The sequence below is a fragment of the Mastigoproctus giganteus genome, chromosome 1 (assembly GCF_048544385.1).
Source record: "Mastigoproctus giganteus isolate SK-2022 chromosome 1, ASM4854438v1, whole genome shotgun sequence".
Classification (NCBI taxonomy): domain Eukaryota; kingdom Metazoa; phylum Arthropoda; class Arachnida; order Uropygi; family Thelyphonidae; genus Mastigoproctus; species Mastigoproctus giganteus.
In genome coordinates, this window is record NC_143575.1 from 135,772,634 (window position 1) to 135,794,079 (window position 21,446).

General features: G+C 39.9%; 1 protein-coding gene across 2 annotated transcripts in view; it reads right to left on the reverse strand.

Annotated features, from left to right (window-relative positions):
* Positions 1 to 21,446, reverse strand: part of Col4a1 (Collagen type IV alpha 1) — a 1,206,096-nt gene that overhangs the window by 654,581 nt on the left and 530,069 nt on the right. For both annotated transcript variants that reach the window (XM_090374514.1, XM_090374509.1), the window contains exon 16: positions 17,460 to 17,550. In XM_090374514.1, the coding sequence (XP_090230640.1) occupies positions 17,460 to 17,550 (91 nt within the window). The remainder of the gene's footprint in view (positions 1 to 17,459; positions 17,551 to 21,446) is intronic.

Below are 21,446 nucleotides of genomic sequence, written 5' to 3' on the forward strand. Positions count from 1 at the left end.
ATAGCATCAGCAAACATTCTTGCACCCTTTCTATTTAAGTGTATCCCATCCCTGTAGAAGCAATCTCTCCTGTTAACAAGGACAGTCCAGGCTGAAAAAAATTCTACCCCTTGAGCCTTGCACAATCTTTCCAGGGCCGAATTGATCTACAAGGCTCTCATCATATACTCCCTCCTATCGTGTCTGGGCAGAATTGCAGACACTTTCAAATTCAACCCTAATTCTCGGCTTTTGTTCAACAGTGACCTGTACTTGTTAAGTAATTCTGCCAGTCTCCTACTCTTAATATTATTAGTGCCAACGTGTACAACTATATCACCTTTTGTGCCCTTAAAAGATGATATCCGCTCTACAACGTCATCAACCTTTGCCCCTGGCATAATATAGATGTTGGGCAATCTTCCTCATGCAAGTAGCAGATATACTAAGAATGAAAGGAAGAACACTAACACTAAACTGCATTCATAAGAAATAATTTATTTAGCAGCAGTTTGGATGGAGGGCACTGTCATTCCTAACAGGGAAGTGTATATATACACAATATTTCCAGCCTCCAGCAACTAATATCTATAACAACATCAAGTCAGACCCTACAAAATCCCTAGAGAAGATAAAGCCTGCCTTGAAGGAACTCCTCTGTGCAAGTAAGTGGGACAAGCCTGCCTTTAAGTACCTCAGCCCCAAAAATTCAGAATCCCCCCCCCTCATATTTAATAGTTTAAAAGCCCATAAATTTGACCTCAGACTAAAATGCATACTTCTACACTGAATATGGACTCTGTTTATCCTGAAACCAGCCCTTGTGCTTATCTTCAGGTGCTCGCACGCACACACGCATGCACCCACGCACACACTCACTCACTCTCTCACACACACACAAGTGCACGCACCCATTTCCAAATTCTCTAAACCTAAGGACCCAAGCATGGAAAAAACCATTGTTCTCCTTGATTACAGATATCGTGTTACATTCTTAAAAAAACTGCCATTTCCACCTGCAATTACTGCCTAAGCTACAGGTCAAATTCATCAATGTTGTGCTCTTAATCTGGAACCATGGCAAGGATAATTTGGAAAAATTCTGATCCCATATTTGTTTCAATAATTTGAAAATCTGTTTCAATAATTTGAAAGTCTGTTTCAATAATTTGAAATGAATTTGAAACATACACTCTGGCATTCATTTTATTTCAGAATGGTAACAACATCCACTATGGCATTTCTTTATTTTAGAATTGTAACACTACACTTTATCCCTCCATGTACTCATCATGAGAGAGGGAATCATAAAAACAAGCATTCAATAGTTTTAAGTATTTCCACAAACAGCATTAACAGGGTTAGAAAACACCCTGTTAGTATGCCCTCCCCATTTCACATCCCTCACCAACCAGGCATACAAGGAATCCATCATCAAAATAGTCTAAAAGCACAACATAAACATATATGTTTTATACTGAGAGCATCTGTTCTCCCCCTCCACTTCCATGTGCATGACTCTGTCTACCTAGTGGGCTGCCTGAACAGTAAACATACATTAGGAAACTGTATTGCAACCTAGGTGCCTGTACAGCTGAACAACTTTCAGAGAGCAAACTGGGAAAGGAGTGGCATTTCACAGCATTTGCAAAAACCATACCTTTAATCTTAAGAGTCCAAAAATCCTCCAGACCTTGCACAATTGTTAATGAATTCATTCATAGAAGCCTGTTCCATCCAACACAGCCAAGGTGCCAACATCAACAGAAACACTAGCGGGTTCACCTTTGGATGATTTTGGATTTTCACAATCCGTTACTTGTCTCGTAGTAACGGATTGGGAAATTGTAAGTAATTATTGGATGATTATTTTCTTCAGTAGCATGTTAGTGAAGCAACAAGAGGGAGTAACACTGTTGATCTGATTATCAGCAGTGATTATTCATGCATTAAGAATTTACAGATAAAGGAACCACTAAGTGGCAGTAATCGCAGTGTACTGATGTGGAATTTGCTTAAAGATGTAACCACTATCAGGGGTAAAGGGAAGGTTTTTCCTTTCACGAAGGTGACTACACTGGTCTCAGACAGTTTTTAGTTTCTATGCAGTGGCACAAACTGATGTTACCAACAGCAAATTCTAAATGAGAAGCATTCAAGGAAGTAACTTTGGAAACTACTAAGCTTTATGTAGGTTCGGGTTCAGGCCCAAATGGAAGTCAGCTGAACTACTAGGAGAGTGAGTGTGAAAGTACATGTAAACAGACGAAGTTTTTACGGCTCGAGCAAATAGAGAAGTTTTTGCTTTTTTATTGACTTAAATTGGAATATTAATTCATTTTTTGGAGTTGCTTTATATTCCTAGTAACAATACTTTAGTTTAAATTGAATTTAGACAGAGATTTGTAGGTTATTACTTAGTATCAGTAAGGGTATCAAATCTACGTCTGGACAGATTTTGCAGCTCCCGCGAATGAAAAAAAGTTTTTAATTATACTTAGCTGCTTTATTGACTTAGTTGTTTGATTAAATTATTTTCTATAAGTAGCTTATAGACCTAATCAAGCTCTGTAGTTTATTTTGAATTTAGGTAGCGCAATTTGGAAAGCAAATAATACCCCGTGTCCATAGATTAACTGTTTGTAACTTGCTGTCATTGTTAAAAGATATGTGTGCTAGTGTAAGGATTAACGGAAAACTAGATTGCGAGTATAGTAGTATCAATTAATCAGTAAAATTTATTAATGTTATTAAATTTTGTTGTCAATTGAATTGTCCTTATTTTAACTAAATAAATATAGCGACCTAATTATTACAAATGTAATATCATAAATTAATACATATAACTTGACAGGGGATAAAAGTCATATAATGTAAATCAGAGATAATATTCAATACTGAAATATATATATATATGGTATTATTAGCATTGGGATATAGATTTAGGGTTATATTTTGTATGGAATTTTATTGAACTTGAATAGAAATCATGACTCAGACCAGAGCAGCAAAGCAAAAGGCTCAAACTAGCATTAGCATTAGTAGAGGCATATGATGCAAGAAAGCAAGCTTATTCAGCATCAGCCAAAAAAAAAAAAAAAACACACAACCACTACTCCCATTTCACCCTTCCGTTCGTTCGAAATACCTGTCCAGCTGAGCCTTAAATTTGTTTAGGCTATCAACTTCAACAACAAGTGATGGAAGTCTATTCCACAAACCAACTGCCCGCTGGCTAAAGGCAAATTTCCGCACATCTATCCGACATCCGTCCTTCCTCAATTTGAAGTGGAAGTGCTGTGGCTCAGGGGAGAACTGGGGGGGGGGGGGGCTGTTGTCCTCTGAATCACATATTGAAATGCATTGCTTGTTTGATATTTGTGGAGCAATCAGGAATGGGACATGATATTGCCAAGGGGAATGTCTTTGTGTGTGTGTGTGTGTGTGTGTGTGTGTGATGTAAGGAATGCAAGGAAATGAGCTTGAAGGACAGGGTGGATGCCCTCGAAGGATTTAAATCGGTCCTTGAGGTTGTCACAGACATTCTCTCAGATATGCCAGACAAGCTGTACTTGCTACCTGGGAGTCTAAAACGCTGATGGAACTGATATTCGGGTGACACTCAAGTCAAGTGGACCCAATTTCGGCGAAGTCCGGACGGTCTGTGACAGCCAAATCCTCGGCTTGCACCTTCACGATGGTGGGACTGTTAGTAATCCTGGGTATAACATCAGGAAAGCTCCATGCACAAGCACATGGTGGGTGACCACCCAGGTGTGAACCAACGTAAGCAGGGGTCGAGGTGTAGCGCCCACACCACATGGAGGAATGCCGCCCCTCTATGTTACCAGGCAGTACTAGGTGGTAGATGATTCTCATCAACCGGTGAAATACCACCACTTTGCTTATTGGAGGCTTGAAGTGGTGGAACCCATGTTTAGTCTCTAGAGCTAAGTTCCGGTCAACCCTTCCCTATCTCTTCCATCATGCAGTATGATTGATGACTTTTGAGGTTATGATGAACGTCGTGGCGAGATCCAATATTCCTTACATTTCGAGGGTACAGCTCTAAAACGGTTTTCGCAGGCCGGCCGCTAGTTAGTACACCGGACCGAACCTATTGGTAACTCTCTAGGAGGCTTCCGGATCAGCTAGTGTATAATCTTGCTACCTCTACTCTGCCAGATAGTGACTGGAGGGAGTCCGAGTAGTGCGTATGCGGGGAGCATTGTCGAGGCCACGTTATGGCAAGGATCTGGGTAAATTCTTACCACATGTACGCCATATCCAAAAATTTCATTACTTCATACAGCATGTCCCACCCACTGTTTCTTACTATTGAATACACCATGAATTGTCAAACTAATAGAACAAGCTTATCTGCGAAAAGATCTAAACCTCCCAAGGACTTCCTAATTCATTTCACAAATATACGTGGTCTCAATTCTAATCTCAACACTGTCCGAAATCAACACTTGCAGTCTGCCAAACCACATGTACTTTTTCTGATAGAATCTCAGTTATCGGTTGATTCAACTACTGCTCATCTCAGATGCCCAAATTATTCGCTGTATGATTCCTTTCGCCTGAAAGGTGGTACTTGTGCATATGTCCGTTCTGATATTCCCTGTCAGAGACTTGGCAATTTGGAATCTCCTCTCTTTGATCTTCTCTGGCTTAAAATCTCTCTACCTCATTGTGTCAAATTCATCTGTTGTCTCTACCGTTCTCCCAACTCCACTAATCACTTGGAGCTCTTTGACTTCCTCTCGTTGCAACTTGACTTTCTTCGGTCCAACTTTCCTAACAGTGAGGTAATTTTCCTTGGTGATTTTAATGTTCACAACTCCAGCTGGCTTCCGTTTTCTAGTCACACCGACCCAGCAGGTCGAGATGCTGAGGCTTTTGCAATTACTAATGACCTAGCACAGATTGTTCATTTACCTACAAGAATACCGGACAATCCGAATCATACAGCCAATACGCTTGATCTTTTTCTCACAAACAACCCTTCTAAGTACACGGTCGAAGTGAGAGGTCCTTTAGGCGCTTCACATCACAACTTGGTGATTGTCTCTTCTCCAATGGAACCTTTATCTCATGGCTATTCCCAACCTCGTGTTGTTTGGCATTACAAGAATGCAAAATGGGATGACCTGCGAGACTTCTTTTCTTCTTTTCCTTGGTCGGATTACTGTTTCAAAACTCATGATGTCAACGTTTGCTCAGATCGTGTCAGTGAAATTATTCTTGCAGGAATGGAATCCTTTATCCCACACTCCACTTTAAAATCTCGTCCTTTATCTAAACCTTGGTTTTCCAATAAATGTGCTAAGGCTGTTCAAGAGAAGAATGTTGCATATCGTAATTGGCTTGTTTCTAATTCTTCAGTTTCATTTTCTGCCTACACCAAAGCTCGCAACAATTGTAAAGCAGTTATTAATCAGTCCAAACTAGAGTTTGAACAGGCTAAGAGTAGAAAACTTGCTTCTTGCCCTAATGGTAGCCGAGCATTCTGGTCTCTTGCCAAAGCTATTGGCCGCAACTTTTGCCCATCTCTGCTTCCACCTCTGTCCAAACCAGACGGTTCTGTTGTCACTTCAGCAAGGATAAAGCTGACCTGCTAGCATCCCATTTTTCTTCCAGCTCATGTATTAATGAACTTGGTAAAACACCTCCCACCATTCCCAACACGGTCCATTCAATGCCTCCTGTGGTCTTTTGTCAAAAGGATATCAGAAGGATTTTGATGAATCTTGATGCTAAGAAAGCTCCAGGTCCTGATGGTATTTCTCCACTTGTTCTCAAAATCTGTGCTCCTGAACTTACTCCTATTCTTTGCCGCCTTTTTTCACTTTCTTATTCCAAAGGTGTTTTTCCTTCTGCTTGGAAATTTGCTCATATCCAGCCAGTTCCTAAAAAGGGTGACAAATCCCTCCCATCCAATTATCGTCCCATTGCAATTACTTCTACTCTTTCTAAAGTAATGGAGAAATCAATTAACCACCAACTCTTAAACTACCAAGAAACCTTCCGTCTGATCAACGATCACCAGTATGGGTTCTGTCAGTGTCGATCCACTGGTGATATCCTGGCTTATGTTACCCATTTATGGACTACTTCAATGGAAAGGTTCGGTGAAACACAAGTAGTTGCTCTTGACATCTCAAAGGCTTTTGATCGTGTTTGGCATAAAGGTCTTCTAAACAAGCTTCCATCTTATGGTTTGCCAACTGTTTTTAGTAATTGGTTATCCAGTTTTCTCTCTGATCGCTCACTGAGGGTGATGGTAGATGGCTCTCTGTCTTCTAACTTCTCCACTAATGCCGGTGTCCCCCAAGGTTCAGTTCTTTCCCCAACTCTTTTCCTCTTGTATATCAATGACCTTCTTCCATTGACTGGAAATCCTATCCATAGTTTTGCCGATGATAGCACATTGCATTCAACTTTCCATTTTGAGAAATCTTGTCCTGCTCAATCAGCTTCAATTTCTCGAAAATCTGCTACCAATTCCTTAAATGCCGATCTTCAGGTAATTCTCCAGTGGGGCAAAGACAACTTAGTTGATTTCAACCCTTCTAAAACTCAGTCTTGTCTTATATCTCGCAAAAAGGATTCTTCTGCTCCTATGCTTATCTTTAGTGACACTCCAATTTCTAGGCAAAAGGATATATCTCTTTTGGGGATTACCCTGACTTCTAATCTCTCTTGGCACAAGCACATTACAAATATTGCTTCCTCTGCATCTAAAAAACTTGGTTTTCTCTTTCGCTCTCGGTGTTACTTTTCTTCCAAACAGCTGCTCACTCTGTATAAATCGCAAATCTGCCCTGCCATGGAATATTGTTAACACATTTGGGGTGGTACCCCCAAAACCTCTCTCAGGCTTCTTGATTCCATTCAGAAGAGGGCAGTTAGGTTAATTAATGACTCATCTCTAACAGAGTCTCTCCACTCGCTTTCTCATAGACGCACTGTTTCTGCTGCATGCCTCTTTTACAGATACTTCCATGGGCACTGTTCTTCTGAATTGGCTTCTATAATTCCTGCTCTCTCTTTCAAAACAGTCCGAACACGTGCCGCCACCAGCCAACATCCATTTACTGTGCAACTTCAAACCCACAGAACCAACTTTTCATCTTCCTCATTTATTCATTCAACTGCCGTTTTCTGGAACAACCTTCCTTCATACGTATTTCCTGAAAATGACAATCTACAGAAGTTCAAGTCCAATGTCAACAAATATCTTCTTTCGTCTTCTCAACCTCCAACGCAAGCACGGTACTAAGTACTATAGGTTCTAATACCTCTCGTGTTTGGGGTTCACATAAAAAAAAAAAAAAAAAAAAATTTGAGGGGCCCGTTAAACTCTTAGCTGTCCACATCAATGCCATAGCTTGCACTTGAACATCAAAGAAAACTACAGCGGTAACCCCCAAGGCAGAATGTGATGGTCCAACAGGAACTAGTTGTTGTAGGTGAATCTATTGTCAGTGAAACGGGGAACAAATTCTGCAAAAAGGGCAGATGGAACAGGACCAGGTATGTCGGCCAGGGGCAAAGGTTGATGATGTTGTACGGCAGATATCATCCTTTAAGGTCACAAAGGGTGATACTGTTATACACGTTGGCACTAATGATATTAAGAGTAGGAGACCAGCAGAATTACTTAACAAGTACAAGAAAATGATGAAAAAAAAAGCCATGAGTTAGGGCTGAATTTGAAAGTGTCTGCAATTCTGCCTAGACACGATAGGAGGGAGTATATAATGAGAACCTTGTCGATCAATTCGGCCCTGGAGAGATTGTGCAAGGCGCAAGGGGTAGAATTTTTCTCAGCCTGGTCTGTGCTTATTTACAGGAGAGACTGCTTCTACAGGGATGGGATACACTTAAATAGAAAGGGTGCAAGAATATTTGCTGATGCTATCGAAGCAGAGTTAGTTGGGTCAGAAAACTGGTAGCTTGGGGGGATACATGGACTAACAGATTAACAATAGCCGGTGGCAGAGGTAAAAGTGATTCTTGCACTACTATTGAAATACAATTGAGCACCAGCCCGGAAAGCAAGGCAATGGGAATATCCAGGACTGTTGGGAGTCATAGCAGCACAAGTAAATACATCAGCTGTGTTAGAGTAACTAAGAGTAGAAACAGGTGTATGTATACTTCCATGTACACCAATACTAGGAGTATAGTTAATAAATTCGATGAGCTGGAAGTGCTAGTCAAGACATCAAATGCAGATATTGTTCGGATATCAGAGACATGCAGACATAAATAGTGCAGAACTGGAATTTGGAGAGTACAATGTGTACAGAAAGAATAGACAGGACAGGAGGGGAGGAGGGGTTATGCTGTTAATTAAGTAACACATAAAATCTAAGAAGGTGCATCCAATTGATGTTGGTGGACAATGCAATGTTGAGTCTGTTTGGTGTGACATAAGCACTAGGAAAGGAAAAATGAGATTAGGTGTGTGTTATAGGCCTAATGAATCTGAAGAGTATGATGAGCAATTGTGCATAGAAATAGAGTGAGCCAGTAAAGAGTGTCTTATAATGGGGGATTTTAATTTCCAGGATATTGACTGGAATTTGTGGGTTGGTCACTCACACACTAGCAAGGCTTTTGTGGATTTATTGGTGATTCTTCTTAATTGGTGATTTATTGGTGATTTAGTGATTCTTCATGCATCAAGAATCTGCAGATAAAGGAACCACTAGGTGGCAGTGATCACAGTGTGCTGAAGTGAGATTTACTCTTTTGCTTTCGTAAAGGTGACTATGGTGGTCTAAGACAGTAGGAACACACCTGGAACCCACTAGGCTTTCCATACCAACAAAGAAATATTGATCAAGATTTAGGCCTAAATCAGATGAACTAATTAGACATGTGACAGAGAAGAAAAATGCATGGGATACATATAAATTAACATATGAAACAGAAGCCTATGATAGCTATAAGCTGTTATGTAATCAAATTACAAAGGAGGTTAGGCAGGCGAAGGCAGATTACGAGAAATCTTTGGCAAGGGATGCAAAGAAAAACAGCAAAGAGTTCTTTACTTATGTAAACTCTAGAAGGAAGGGGATGAATCAGATTGGTCCACTTGATATCAATGGTTCAACTGTTGATGATCCTGCTTAGGTAGCTAACAAACGGAATGAATATTTAGCATCGACATTCACACATGAGGAGTTATTCAGGGAGTTAAATGCCAGAGGTGTATTCAACTCTAGCAGTAAGCTAGATTATCTTGTAATAACTGAGAGGAAAGTGGAGGAGAAATGTTGAACATAAGCACAAGAAAGGCACCTGGGGTGGATGGAATCTATCCAGTTATATTAAAAGAGGCAGCAAAGGAAGTAAGCAAACCCTTAGCCATAATTATGAGAGCTTTCCTGGACTCAGAGGAGGTACCCATACCCATGGACTGGAGATTAGCATTAGCATTAGCATTAGTAGAGGCATTTGATGCAAGAAAGCAAGGTTATGCAGCATCAGCGAAAAAAAAAAAAAAAAAAAAAAACCACTTCCACTTCACCCCTCTGTTCGTTCAAAATACCTGTCCAGCTGAGCCTTAAACTTATTTAGGCTATCAACCTCCACCACAAGGGATGGAAGTCTGTTCCACCAACCAACTACCCGCTGGCTAAAGGAAAATTTCCGCACGTCTATCCTACATCTGTCTTTCCTCAATTTGAATTTATGCCCTCTCAGGTGATTTTTCTGAGCTAGAGGAAGAATCCCATCAGCATTGAGCATGCTTAAACCATTCAAGGCTTTATACACCTCTATCAGATCACCTCACTGGTGCCTAGTCTCCAGACACTGTAATTTGCAAAACTTAAGCCTTTCTTCGTAAGAGCACCCCTTTGTTCCATTCACTAATCTTGTTGCCCTTCTCTGTACTCGTTCCTGCAGCTCTACATCCTTCTTGAAATGAGGCCTCCAGACCTGTATACAGTACTCTAGGTGTGGCCTGACCATTGCCTTATACAATGGAATAATCACCTCCTTATCCCTGCTGGAAAAATTCCTGTATATCATTGACAATACTCTATGAGCTACCCTTGCAGCCCGTCTGCACTGCTCAGAGAACTTCATATCTGCCTGCACAACGACCCCCAAGTCCCTTTCATTCTCTACCACTGTCGGTGTAGTACCACAGAGTTGATACGTTGCTCTGGGGTTGCTGTTTCCCATGTGTAGTACTTTACATTTGTCAATGTTAAACTTCATTTGCCCCCTCTCAGCCCATCTGCTCAACCTTTCCAGATCCTGTTGCAGCAGCATAGTGTCAGTGGTGTCCTTGACAACCCTGCCAACCTTTGTATCATCTGAAAACTTGGACATTAAGCTTGATATACCATCATCAATATCATTTATAAATACAGAAAACAATAATGGACCCAACACTGAGCTCTGAGGGACTCCACTAATAACATTAGTCCACGATGAGAAGTGTCCATTGATTACCTCTCTCTGTCTTCTCCCCCTCAACCACCCCTTTATCCGTAGCAGCAATTTGCCTCCAATGTCACACTGCTCCAATTTGTGTAGCAGTCTTCCATGTGCAACAGTATCAAAAGCCTTTCTAAGATCCAAGTATGTAATATCAAAGTTATTCCCTGCATCCAGTTCTTTTGTGACTGCATCATAGTATTCAATCAAGTTGGTCAGGCAAGACTTCCCCTTAACAAAACCATGCTGTGTCTGAGCTATAACTGAAGTCTTGTCTAAATGATCATGCAGTGCTTCTTTAACCAGTGCCTCCATTAATTTTCCTGGAACAGAAGTTAAGCTCACAGGTCTATAATTACTTGTGTCAGCCTTTGATCCTCCTTTGTGAATTGGGGTCACATTTGCACATTTCCAGTCTATGGGTACCTCCCCTGAGTCCAAGGAAGCTCTCATAATTATGGCTAAGGGTTTGCTTACTTCCTTTGCTGCCTCCTTTAATATAACTGGATAGATCCCATCCACCCCAGGTGCCTTTCTTGTGTTTATCTTCAACAGTTTCTCCTCCACTTTACTGCCAGTTATTTCAAGATTCTGTAGCTTACTGCTAGAGTTGAATACACCTCTGGCATTCCCCTTGCTGAATAACTCCTCATGTGTGAATGTCGATGCAAAATATTCATTTAGTTTGTTAGCTACCTGAGCAGGATCATCAACAGTTGACCCATCGATATCAAGTGGACCAATCTGATTCATCCCCTTCCTTCTAGAGTTAACATAAGTAAAGAATTCTTTGCTGTTTTTCTTTGCATCCCTTGCCAAGGATTTCTCGTAATCTGCTTTCGCCTGCCTAACCTCCTTTGTAACTTGGTTGCATATCAACTTGTATCTATCATAGGCTTCTGTGTCATGTGTTAATTTTTAAGTATCCCATGCATTTTTCTTCTCTGCCATATGCCTCATTAGTTCATCTGACATCCATTTTGGCCTGAACCCTGAACAATATTTCTTAGTTGGTATGTAAAGCCTAGTAGCTTCCAAGATAAGTTCTTTGAATGCTTCCCATTTTGAATTTGTTGTTGGTAACATCATCAGTTGGTCGCACTGTATAGAATTTAAATACTGTCTCAGTCCATCGTAGTCGCCTTTACGGAAGCAATAACCCTTCCCTTTACCCCTAATGGTAGTTACCTCTTTGAGTAAATCCCACTTCAGCACACTGTGATCACTGCCACCTAGTGGTTCATTTATCTGCAGATTCTTAATGCATGAAGAATCACTGCTGATAATCAAATCAAGAGTATTACTCCCTCTAGTTGCCTCCCGAACATGCTGATGTAGAAAACAATCATCCAATAAATCCACAAAAGCCCTGCTAGTGTGTGAGTAACCAGCCCCCAAATTCCAGTCAATATCTGGGAAATTAAAATCTCCCATTATAAGACTCTCTGATTTACTGGCCCACTCTATTTCCCTGTACAGTTCCTTATTATACTCATCAGAGTCATTAGGCCTATAGCACACTCCTACTCTCAATTTTGATCTCCCAATGCTTATGTCACACCAAACTGACTCAAAACTGCACTGTCCAGTGATGTCAACTGGCTTCACTTCCTTGGTTTTTATGTGTTTCTTAACTAATAGCATAGCCCCTCCCCCCTTCCTATCCTGTCTATCCTTTCTGTAGACGTTGTACTCCCCAAATTGCAGTTCTGCATCCCTTATATCTGTGTGACACCACGTCTCTGATATCCCAACAATATCTGCCTTTGATGTTTTGAGCAATACCTCAAATTCATCAGAGATGTGCAGATGTGACCCCAATCCACAAAGGAGGATCAAAGGGAGACACGGGTAATTACAGACCTGTTAGTTTAACTTCTGTTCCAGGTGGAGGCACTGGTTAGAGAAGCATTGCAGGATCATCTAGACAAGACTTCAGTTATAGCTCGGACTAGACCGGGGTTCAACCCTGTGGCCACCAAATATGGAGGATGCGGAAAGGTCAGGTCAATGACCACCGCATATCCTCAGAACAATATGGCCTTAGTTGCTAATGCTCCTAAAAACCAAATAACAACAATAGCTCGAACACAGCATGGGTTTGTTAAGGAGAAGTCTTGTCTGACTAATTTGATTGGATACTATGATGTAATGAGAAAGGAACGCGATGCAAAGAATAACTTTGATATCATATATTTGGATCTTAGAAAAGCCTTTGATACTGTTGCACATGGAAGACTGCTGCACAAATTAGAGCAGTGTGGCACTGGAGGCAAATTGCTGCTATGGATAAAAGGTTGGTTGAGTGGGAGAAGACAGAGAGTGGTAATCAATGGGCACTACTCTTTGTGGACTAATGTTATTAGTGGAGTCCCTCAGGGTTCAGTGTTGGGTCCATTGTTGTTTTCTTTTTTTAAAAATGATATTGATGATGGTATATCAAGATTAATGTCCAAGGTTCCAGACGATTCGAAGGTTGGCAGGGTTGTTAATGACACTAATGACAGTACACTGCTGCAACAGGATCTGGAAAAGTTGAGCAGATGGGCTGAGAGGTGGCAAATGAAGTTTAACATTAACAAATGTAAATTACTACATATGGGAAGCAGTAATCCCAGAGTAAAGTATTAACTCTGTGGTAGAGAATGAAAGTTCTCTACCACAGAGTTACCACAGAGAAAGACCTGGGGGTAATTGTGCAGGCAGATATGAGTTTTCTGAGCAGTGCAGATGGTCTGCAAGAGTATCTCATGGTGTCTTGTCAATGATATACAGGAATATTTCTAGCAGGGATAAGGAGGTGATTATCCGCTTGTATAAGGCAATGGTCAGGCCCCACCTTGGGTACTGTATACAGGTCTGGAGGCCTCATTTTAAGAAGGCTGTAGAGCTGTTGGAACGAGTACGGAGAAGGGCAACAAGATTAGTGAATGGAACAAAGGGTTGCGCTTACAAAGAAAGGCTTAAGTTTTGCAAATTACAGTGTCTGGAGACTAGGCACTGGCGAGATGATCTGATAGAGGTGTATAAAGCCTTGAATGGTTTCAGCATGCTCAATGCTGATGAGATTCTTCCTCTTGCTCAGAATAATCACCTGAGAGGGCATAAATTCAAATTGAGGAAAGACAGATGTAGGATAGATGTGCGGAAATTTGCCTTTAGCCAGCGGGTGGTTGGTGGGTGGAACAGACTTCCATCCCTTGTCGTGGAAGTTGATAGCCTAAATAAGTTTAAGGCTCAGCTGGACAGGTATTTCGAACGAACAGAGGGGTGAAGTGGAAGTGGTTATTTTTATTTATTTATGTTACTTTTTTTTTTTTTTTTTTTTTTGGCTGATGCTGCATAAGCTTGCTTTCTTGCATCAAATGCCTCTACTAATGCTAATGCTAATGCTAATTCAAATTGAGGAGAGATGGTCATAGGATAGATGTGTGGAAGTTTGCCTTTAGCCAGCAGGTGGTTGATTGCTGGAACAAACTTCCATCTGTCGTTGTAGAAGTTGATTGCTTAAATAGATTCATAGCAGAACTTGACATACATTTGGAGCGAGTGGATGGGTGAAATAAGGGGGATTTTTTTTTTTTTTTTTTTTTTTTGGCTGATGCTATATAAGCTTGCTTTCTTGCATCATGTGCCTTTGCTAATGCCAATAAATTTTCAGGTGACACAGAAGCCTATGGTAGATATAAACTAATCTGTAATCAAGTCACAAAGGAGGTTAGGCAAGCAAAGGCAGATTATGAAAAATCTTTGGCAAAGGATGCAAAGACTTTACTTCTATAAACTCTAAAAGGTAGTGGAAGAATCAGATTGGTCCACTTGATATCAATGGTTTGACTGTAGATGATCATTCTCAGATAGCTGCTGAAGTAAATGAGTATTTCGCATCTACATTCACATATGAAGAGTTTTTCAAGGAGGAGAGGGCTATGTGTTTATCAAACTCTAACAGGGGATTAAATGAGGGCAAAGTAGAGGAGGAATTACTGAAGTTAAACCTAAGAAAATCACCTAGGATGGATGGGATCTATCCAGTTATATTAAAGGAAGCCGCAAGGGAAGGAAGTAAGCAACCTCTTAGCCATAATTATGAGAGCATCCTTGGACTCGGGGGAAGCCCCCACGGACTGGAGATGTGCAAATGTATCTCCAATTCACAAAGACATATCAAAGGGTGACACGAGTAATTACAGACCTGTTAGTTTGACTTCTGTTCCATGGAAAATAATGGTGTCACTGGTTAAAGAAGCAATGCAGGATCATTTAGACAAGACAGCAGTAATAATTCAGACACAACATGGGTTTGTCAAAGGGAAGTCTTGTCTGACCAATTTTATTAGATACTATGTGGTCATAGAGGAACTGGATGAAAAAAATAATTTTGATATCATATACTTGGACTTCAGAAAAGCTTTTGATACTGTTGCAGTATAGTGCAACAGTATCAAAATATGCTGCTGCAACAGGACCTGGAAAGTTGAGGTAGATGGGCTGAGAAGTGGCAACTGAAATTTAACACTGACAAATGCGAAGTGCTGCATATGGCTAGCAGTAACCACAGAGAAATGTACCAACTATGTGGTGTTACACTCAGGGTAGTGAAGAATGAAAAGAGACCTGGCGCAATTGTGCAGTCAGATGTGAAGTTTGATGAGCAGTGCACACATGCTGCCAGAGTAGGTCATGGAGTGTTGTGAATGATATACAGGAATTTTGCAATCAGGGATAAGGAGATGATTATCCCCTTGTATAAGGCAATGGTCAGGCCACAAATTGAGTATTGTATACAGATGTGGAGGCCTCATTTTAAGAAGGATGTAGAGTTGCTAGAATAAGTACAGAGAAGGGTTAACAAGGCTGGTTAAAGGAACAAAGGGGTACTCTTATGAAGAAAGGCTTAAGTTCTGCAAATTGCAACTTCTGGAGATTAGGCACCTGCAGGGAGATCTGATTGAAGTGTATAAGGCCTTGAACGGATTGAGCAGGCTCAATGCTGATGGGATTTTTCCTCTTGCTCAGATTACAAACCTGAGGGAGCATAGATTCAAACTGAGGAAAGACAGTTATAGAATAGATGTGCAGAAGTTTGCCTTTAGCCTGCAGGTAGTCGATTGCTGGAACAAACTTCTATCTGTTGATGTGGAAGTTGATAGCTTAAATAAATTCAAGGCAACATTAGACAAACATTTGGAATGAATGGATTAGTGAAATGAGAAGGAGGGTTTTTTTTTTTTTTTTTTGGCTGATGCTGTATAAGCTTGCTTTCTTGCATCATGTGCCTCTACTAATGCTAATGCCAATTGTCCCCTTGTATATGGCTATGGGTAGGCCACACCTTGAGTTCTGTATATAGCTCTGGAGGCCTCATTTTAGGAAAGATGTAGAGCTGCTGGAGTGAGTATAGAGAAGGGCAACAAGTTTGGTTGGTGGAACAAAGGGTTAATATTACCAAAAAAGGCTTAATTTCTGAAAACTGCAACTTCTGGAGACTAGGCACCTGCATGTCGATCTAATTGAGGTGTTTAAGGCCTTGAATGGATTAAGCAAGTTCAATGCTAATGGGATTATTCCTCTTGCTCAGATTACTCACCTGAGGGGGCATAAATTCAAATTGAGGAAAGACAAATTCTTTTAGTAGCTCATCTCCGCTCATCTATTTGTAGAATAGTTGAGCGGAAATTTGCCTTTAGCCAGCAGGTGGTTGATAGTTGCAACAAACTTCAATCTGCTGTAGTGGAGGTCAGCAACTTAAATAAGTTCAAGGATGAACTAGACAAAAATTTGGAGTGAATGGATGGGTGAAATGGAAAGGGTTTTTTTTTTTTTTGTTTTTTTTTGGCTGATGATATATAAGCTTGCCTTCCTGCATCATGCCGTTATTATTATAATGCTAATGCTAATCTCAAAAATGAACTCTGATACTAGAGCAGAAAGATGGAATAGGAAATAAGGAAGTTTTATTGCAGCATGGAAATGTTAGGAAGCTTGCATCCTGTAAGACAACTGGCACAATTAAAAAACTTGTGGTTGAAATCCTCCTCCAGTACTAATCCCCACAGCTATTATTAGACACCCTTAAATTTTTAATTTTCTGCATTTTGGAAACTTGAAAATGCATCTGAGGAGGCAGTAATTTCATGTTAATAACCAAATGATTGAACTGGTTAAACTTGTTTCTTAACAGTTAAACACCTTTAATGTTGAAACTATCAAACTTCTACTGAAACAAATGAGGATTAGTCAACAACAACTAAATATTTTTCTCTATCGTGCGTGTGTACGTGAATGCGTGCGTGTGTGTGTGTGTGTGTTGGGTTAATTATTTTTGAATCATTCAAATATATATATGATTCATAGATCATAGGCCACATTACACAAGGTTGAAAAATGAAAGCTACAATATAAATAAAACTTCTGAAACTTTTAACACTCCTTAATAACACAAACAGTCAATATACTGACTTCAAAAGAATTACATACAGAGTAATTCTACTTGCCTTGCCAATATCTAGCTTTTTTGCATATTATATTGTTTAGTCCTACTGTTATAAGATAATTTAATAATGTTATTTAAAAAAAACTGTGAAGGAACGTTTTACTTAGCATTAGCAGTGGCATATGATGCAAGAAAGCAAGCTTAAACAGCATCAGCCAAAAAAAAAAAAAACACTTCCCATTCACCTATCCATTTGCTCCAAAAGTTTGTCCAGTAATAGTTAAAAGGCTTAAATTTTAAAGTTAGCAAGTAGCAATCAACTTAAACTAGATTAATATCTGTGAGCAATTCATTTTGTTTCAGCACTCACACTTCTGACTTTGCCACTAATAGTTAAAAAGCTATTATACCATCATCTAAAAAAAAAAAAAAAGAAATTCAGGAACAACTCTCTAGTTTTATATTTTGGGAATTTTAAAATTTCTGGACTGCAGAAACTCCTTTCATTATTAATATTCTGGAGTTCTAAATTATTAAAGTAAAGAATCAAATTAATGAGGAAACATAAAATACAAACCAGGAAGGCCATCTGCTCCTGGATAACCTGGTGGTCCTGGTAAACCTGGAGGTCCTATGGGTCCTGGAGGACCAGCTCTACCTTCAGAGCCCTGAAATAAAAATAGGAATAATATTTTTTGTTATGTAATTTTGATTTTTGCAATATAATCTGCAGGTTAATCAAAATGGAATGGTAAACAATAAAAAACCAAAGGAATTTAAGATTAATAAGCCTGATAAAAATTCTATATGACTAATAATAAATTAACCAATCAATTTAAAATCACAAATGTAGCAAAAAAAAAAAATTTTTTTCTCATATACAATCAAATGTGGTTATGGCAGCAATGAGGAGGCCACTATACTGTTGAAATTTTCAAGTATCACTTAAAAGTGCAAGGCTAGGCAACTCGTGAAGGATTTCACAATATGAAATTTTATAGCAATGATGCCATAAGTCAAACTTTGTTTGCTCTGTTCATGAGTTTACTGCATATAAAAATGATCCTTTAACCACTATTCTTTACTACTTAACATTAGTATTTTCCCACCATCAGAGGAGTAAAAATGTGATAAATGATTCATGTTAAATACATACATCATTAAAACAGAAATTTTTATCTATATGTACAATATTATTTGTACACTCTATTGCATATTAAATAACACTGACACTGTGTAGCAGACTTTTTGTTTCCTGACAAGAAGTGTTTTTCCAATTTATGATACAATATTAGGTTGTTATTAGGAGTTTTATAGCATATCAAACAATATTAGGATGATTGTCCTCTGTATATTTTATAAAAAATAAATAAATTAATTAATTAATTTAAAAAATCCAAAAGTTTAGCAGCATTAAATGCTTTGCTAATAGTTTCTTTCTTGTTCATTTGATTATTCTTCACTTTGTCAACAATGCTGTCACTGTCAAAATCAATGATAAGAATATGTTGTCATCAATCATAAGATAAGCATCTAATTATGATTAACAACTGCATTCATTGCAAAAATAATTAATTGTACACATACCCATATACACATTGGCATGGTCTCCACAAGGTGTTGCAGGGTGTCCTGTGATAGTTTAACCCAAGCATTGCACAATGTGCCCAGTAAAGCACACAACATGGTGATCATAGCATTGAATATCCTTTTATAGCAGATCCCAAATATGCTCAATTGGGTGGAGATGCCATGGTAGGACAAAGAATTCACTGTCACATTCCTGAAACTAGTTAGCAGCCTGCCACACACCTTGTGGAATAGTGTGTTGTCTTGATGATAAATGACAGAGTTGACTGAATACAGTGTCATTATGAAAAGATATACTTTAGGTAGGTATTCCCACTGAGACATTGATTTAAGGTGAGCAGAGGATCCATGCCATGAAAATAGTCCCCAAACCATCACCCACAGCTTGCTGAACACCGAAAATGAATCAAGGTGCAATGGCCTCATGTTGCTTTCTCCATATACAAATACGTCCATCAGCACAATACAGCTGGAAAAGGACTTCGTTAGACATTAGCATTAGGAGAAGCATATGATGCAAGAAAGCAAGCTTGTGCAGCATCAGCCAAAAAAAAAAAAAAAAAACGCTCCCATTTCACCCCTCCATTCATTCCAAATACCTGTCCAACTCAGCCTTAAATTTATTTAGGCTATCGACTTCCACAACAAAGGATGGAAGTCTGTTCCACCAACCAACTATCCGCTGGCTAAAGGCAAACTTCCGCACATCTATCCTACATCTGTCTTTCCTCAATTTGAATTTATGCCCTCTCAGGTGATTATTCTGAGCAAGAGAAAAAATCCCATCAGCATTGAGCAGGCTCAAACCATTCAAAGCTTGATACACCTCAATCAGATCACCTCGCAGGTGCCTAGTCTCCAGACACTGTAATTTGCAGAATTTAAGCCTTTCTTCGTAAGAAGCAACCCTTTGTTCCATTCACTAATCTTTTTGCCGTTCTCTGTACTTGTTCCAACAGCTCTACATCCTTCTTAAAATGAGGCCTTCAAATGACATGGTGACAGATTAACACATATCAGTGATTCAGTGTTGGCAGTGATATGCCCATACAAGGTGCAGCTTCTATGTTTCATAGTGGGCATGGGTACCCATGATGGCTGTTGTGTTGACTGACAGCTTGTACGAGCTACTGTCCAGGCAGATATCAGTCATGCTATTCCTTTGTTATACTGGACCACTGTGCTACATCGCTGCTGTGTTACTAAACAAGACACACAACCATGTGTGTGTGTGTGTGTGTGTGTGTGTGTGTGTGTGGGTGGGTGGGTATGGGTGTATGGAAATCCATGTAACCTTTTGCTGGTTGTTCAACCACTGTTTAGCTGGTAGATACATGGCATAACACAATGGGAGTATTTAACCAGATTGGCTATTGTCAAGAAACTGGCCAGTTGAAAGTCAGAAAGATCTCGACGGCAAACCATTCTTCCTTGCAGACAATCAAAATTGATCACTATGTCTGCGAACTACAAAGTATACACAGTGTATATGATCAAGTGGCACCAGTGGTGTCCGGCAATTCTACAATCTGTTCTCGCGTTGATTACAATATCCTGTAAAAGTCAGATAGTGTGCGTGACGTGTGTGGTTGCTTAGCCTAGGGGGTGTGGAACACCACCAACCCCTAGTTAGCATACATGGCGTGCGAAGCCAGGCCAGATAGTAAGATAAAGATAGTAGGAGTCTGCTGACGAGGCTACTAGTGACGGTCGTGTTCAAAGCCGCTAAGTGGATTTTTCTTATTTATTGATTTGAAATTATTGTTTTTCTAAAACTTTTGATTTAAATTTAGTAGTATAACATTATTTTGTGATTTTTTGATTAATTTGGTGTATTTATTCTTTACTCGGCCTTGTAAAAGTATCGGTAAGGGTTTCCACGTGTTCGTAACTACCGTTCGTAACTACCGCTACTGTTAGTAACTTTCCCGCCATTGTGATACCGTACTAGATATACCGTAGGTTATATACCGTACCAGATAGCATTAGTTGAACTTCGTTAGCAGTTAAATTGTACGTTTAAATAAATACATATAACGACTTAGATTACAAACGTAATATAATTAATAACATAACATAATTAATTAATAAATTAATAGAATCATGACTCAGACCAGAGCAGCAAAGCAAAAGGCTCAAGCTAATGGAAGTGCTGTGGCTCAGAGCAGAACTGAGGGGGGCAGTTGTCCTCTGACTCACAGCCTTATAAAATGCACTGTTTGCTTGATGTTTGCAGACAATCGGGTACGGGACATGATACTGCCAAGGGGGATGTCTTTGTGTGTGCGCGATGCAAGGAGTGTATCGATATCAGGCAACAACTCGGCGTTCTTGTGGGCCTATATGAGAGCTTGAAGGACAGGGTGGATGCCCTCGAAGAAACTAAATTGAGGGGCCCATCAAGCTCTCAGCTGCCCACATCAACGCCAGAGCTTGCACTTGGACATCGCGTGACACAGAGACAACCCCTAAGGCAGAATGCGCTGGTCCCGAAGGAACTAGTAGTTGTTGGTGACTCTATTGTCAGGGAAATGGGGAACATGCTTTGTAAAAAAGATAGGTGGAACAGGACCAGGGTATGTCTGCCAGGGGCAAAGGTTGATGACGTTGTAGAGCGAATATCATCTTTTAAGGGCACAAAAGGTGATATAGTTGTACACGTTGGCACTAATAATATTAAGAGTAGGAGACCGGCAGAATTACTTAACAAGTACAGGTCACCGTTGAACAAAAGCCGAGAATTAGGGTTGAATTTGAAACTGTCTGCAATTCTGCCCAGACATGATAGGAGGGAGTATATAATGAGAGCCTTGTCGATCAATTCGGCCCTGGAAAGATTGTGCAAGGCTCAAGGGGTAGAATTTTTTTCAGCCTGGACTGTACTTGTTAACAGGAGAGATTGCTTCTACAGGGATGGGATCCACTTAAATAGAAAGGGTGCAAGAATATTTGCTGATGCTATCGAGGCAGTGTT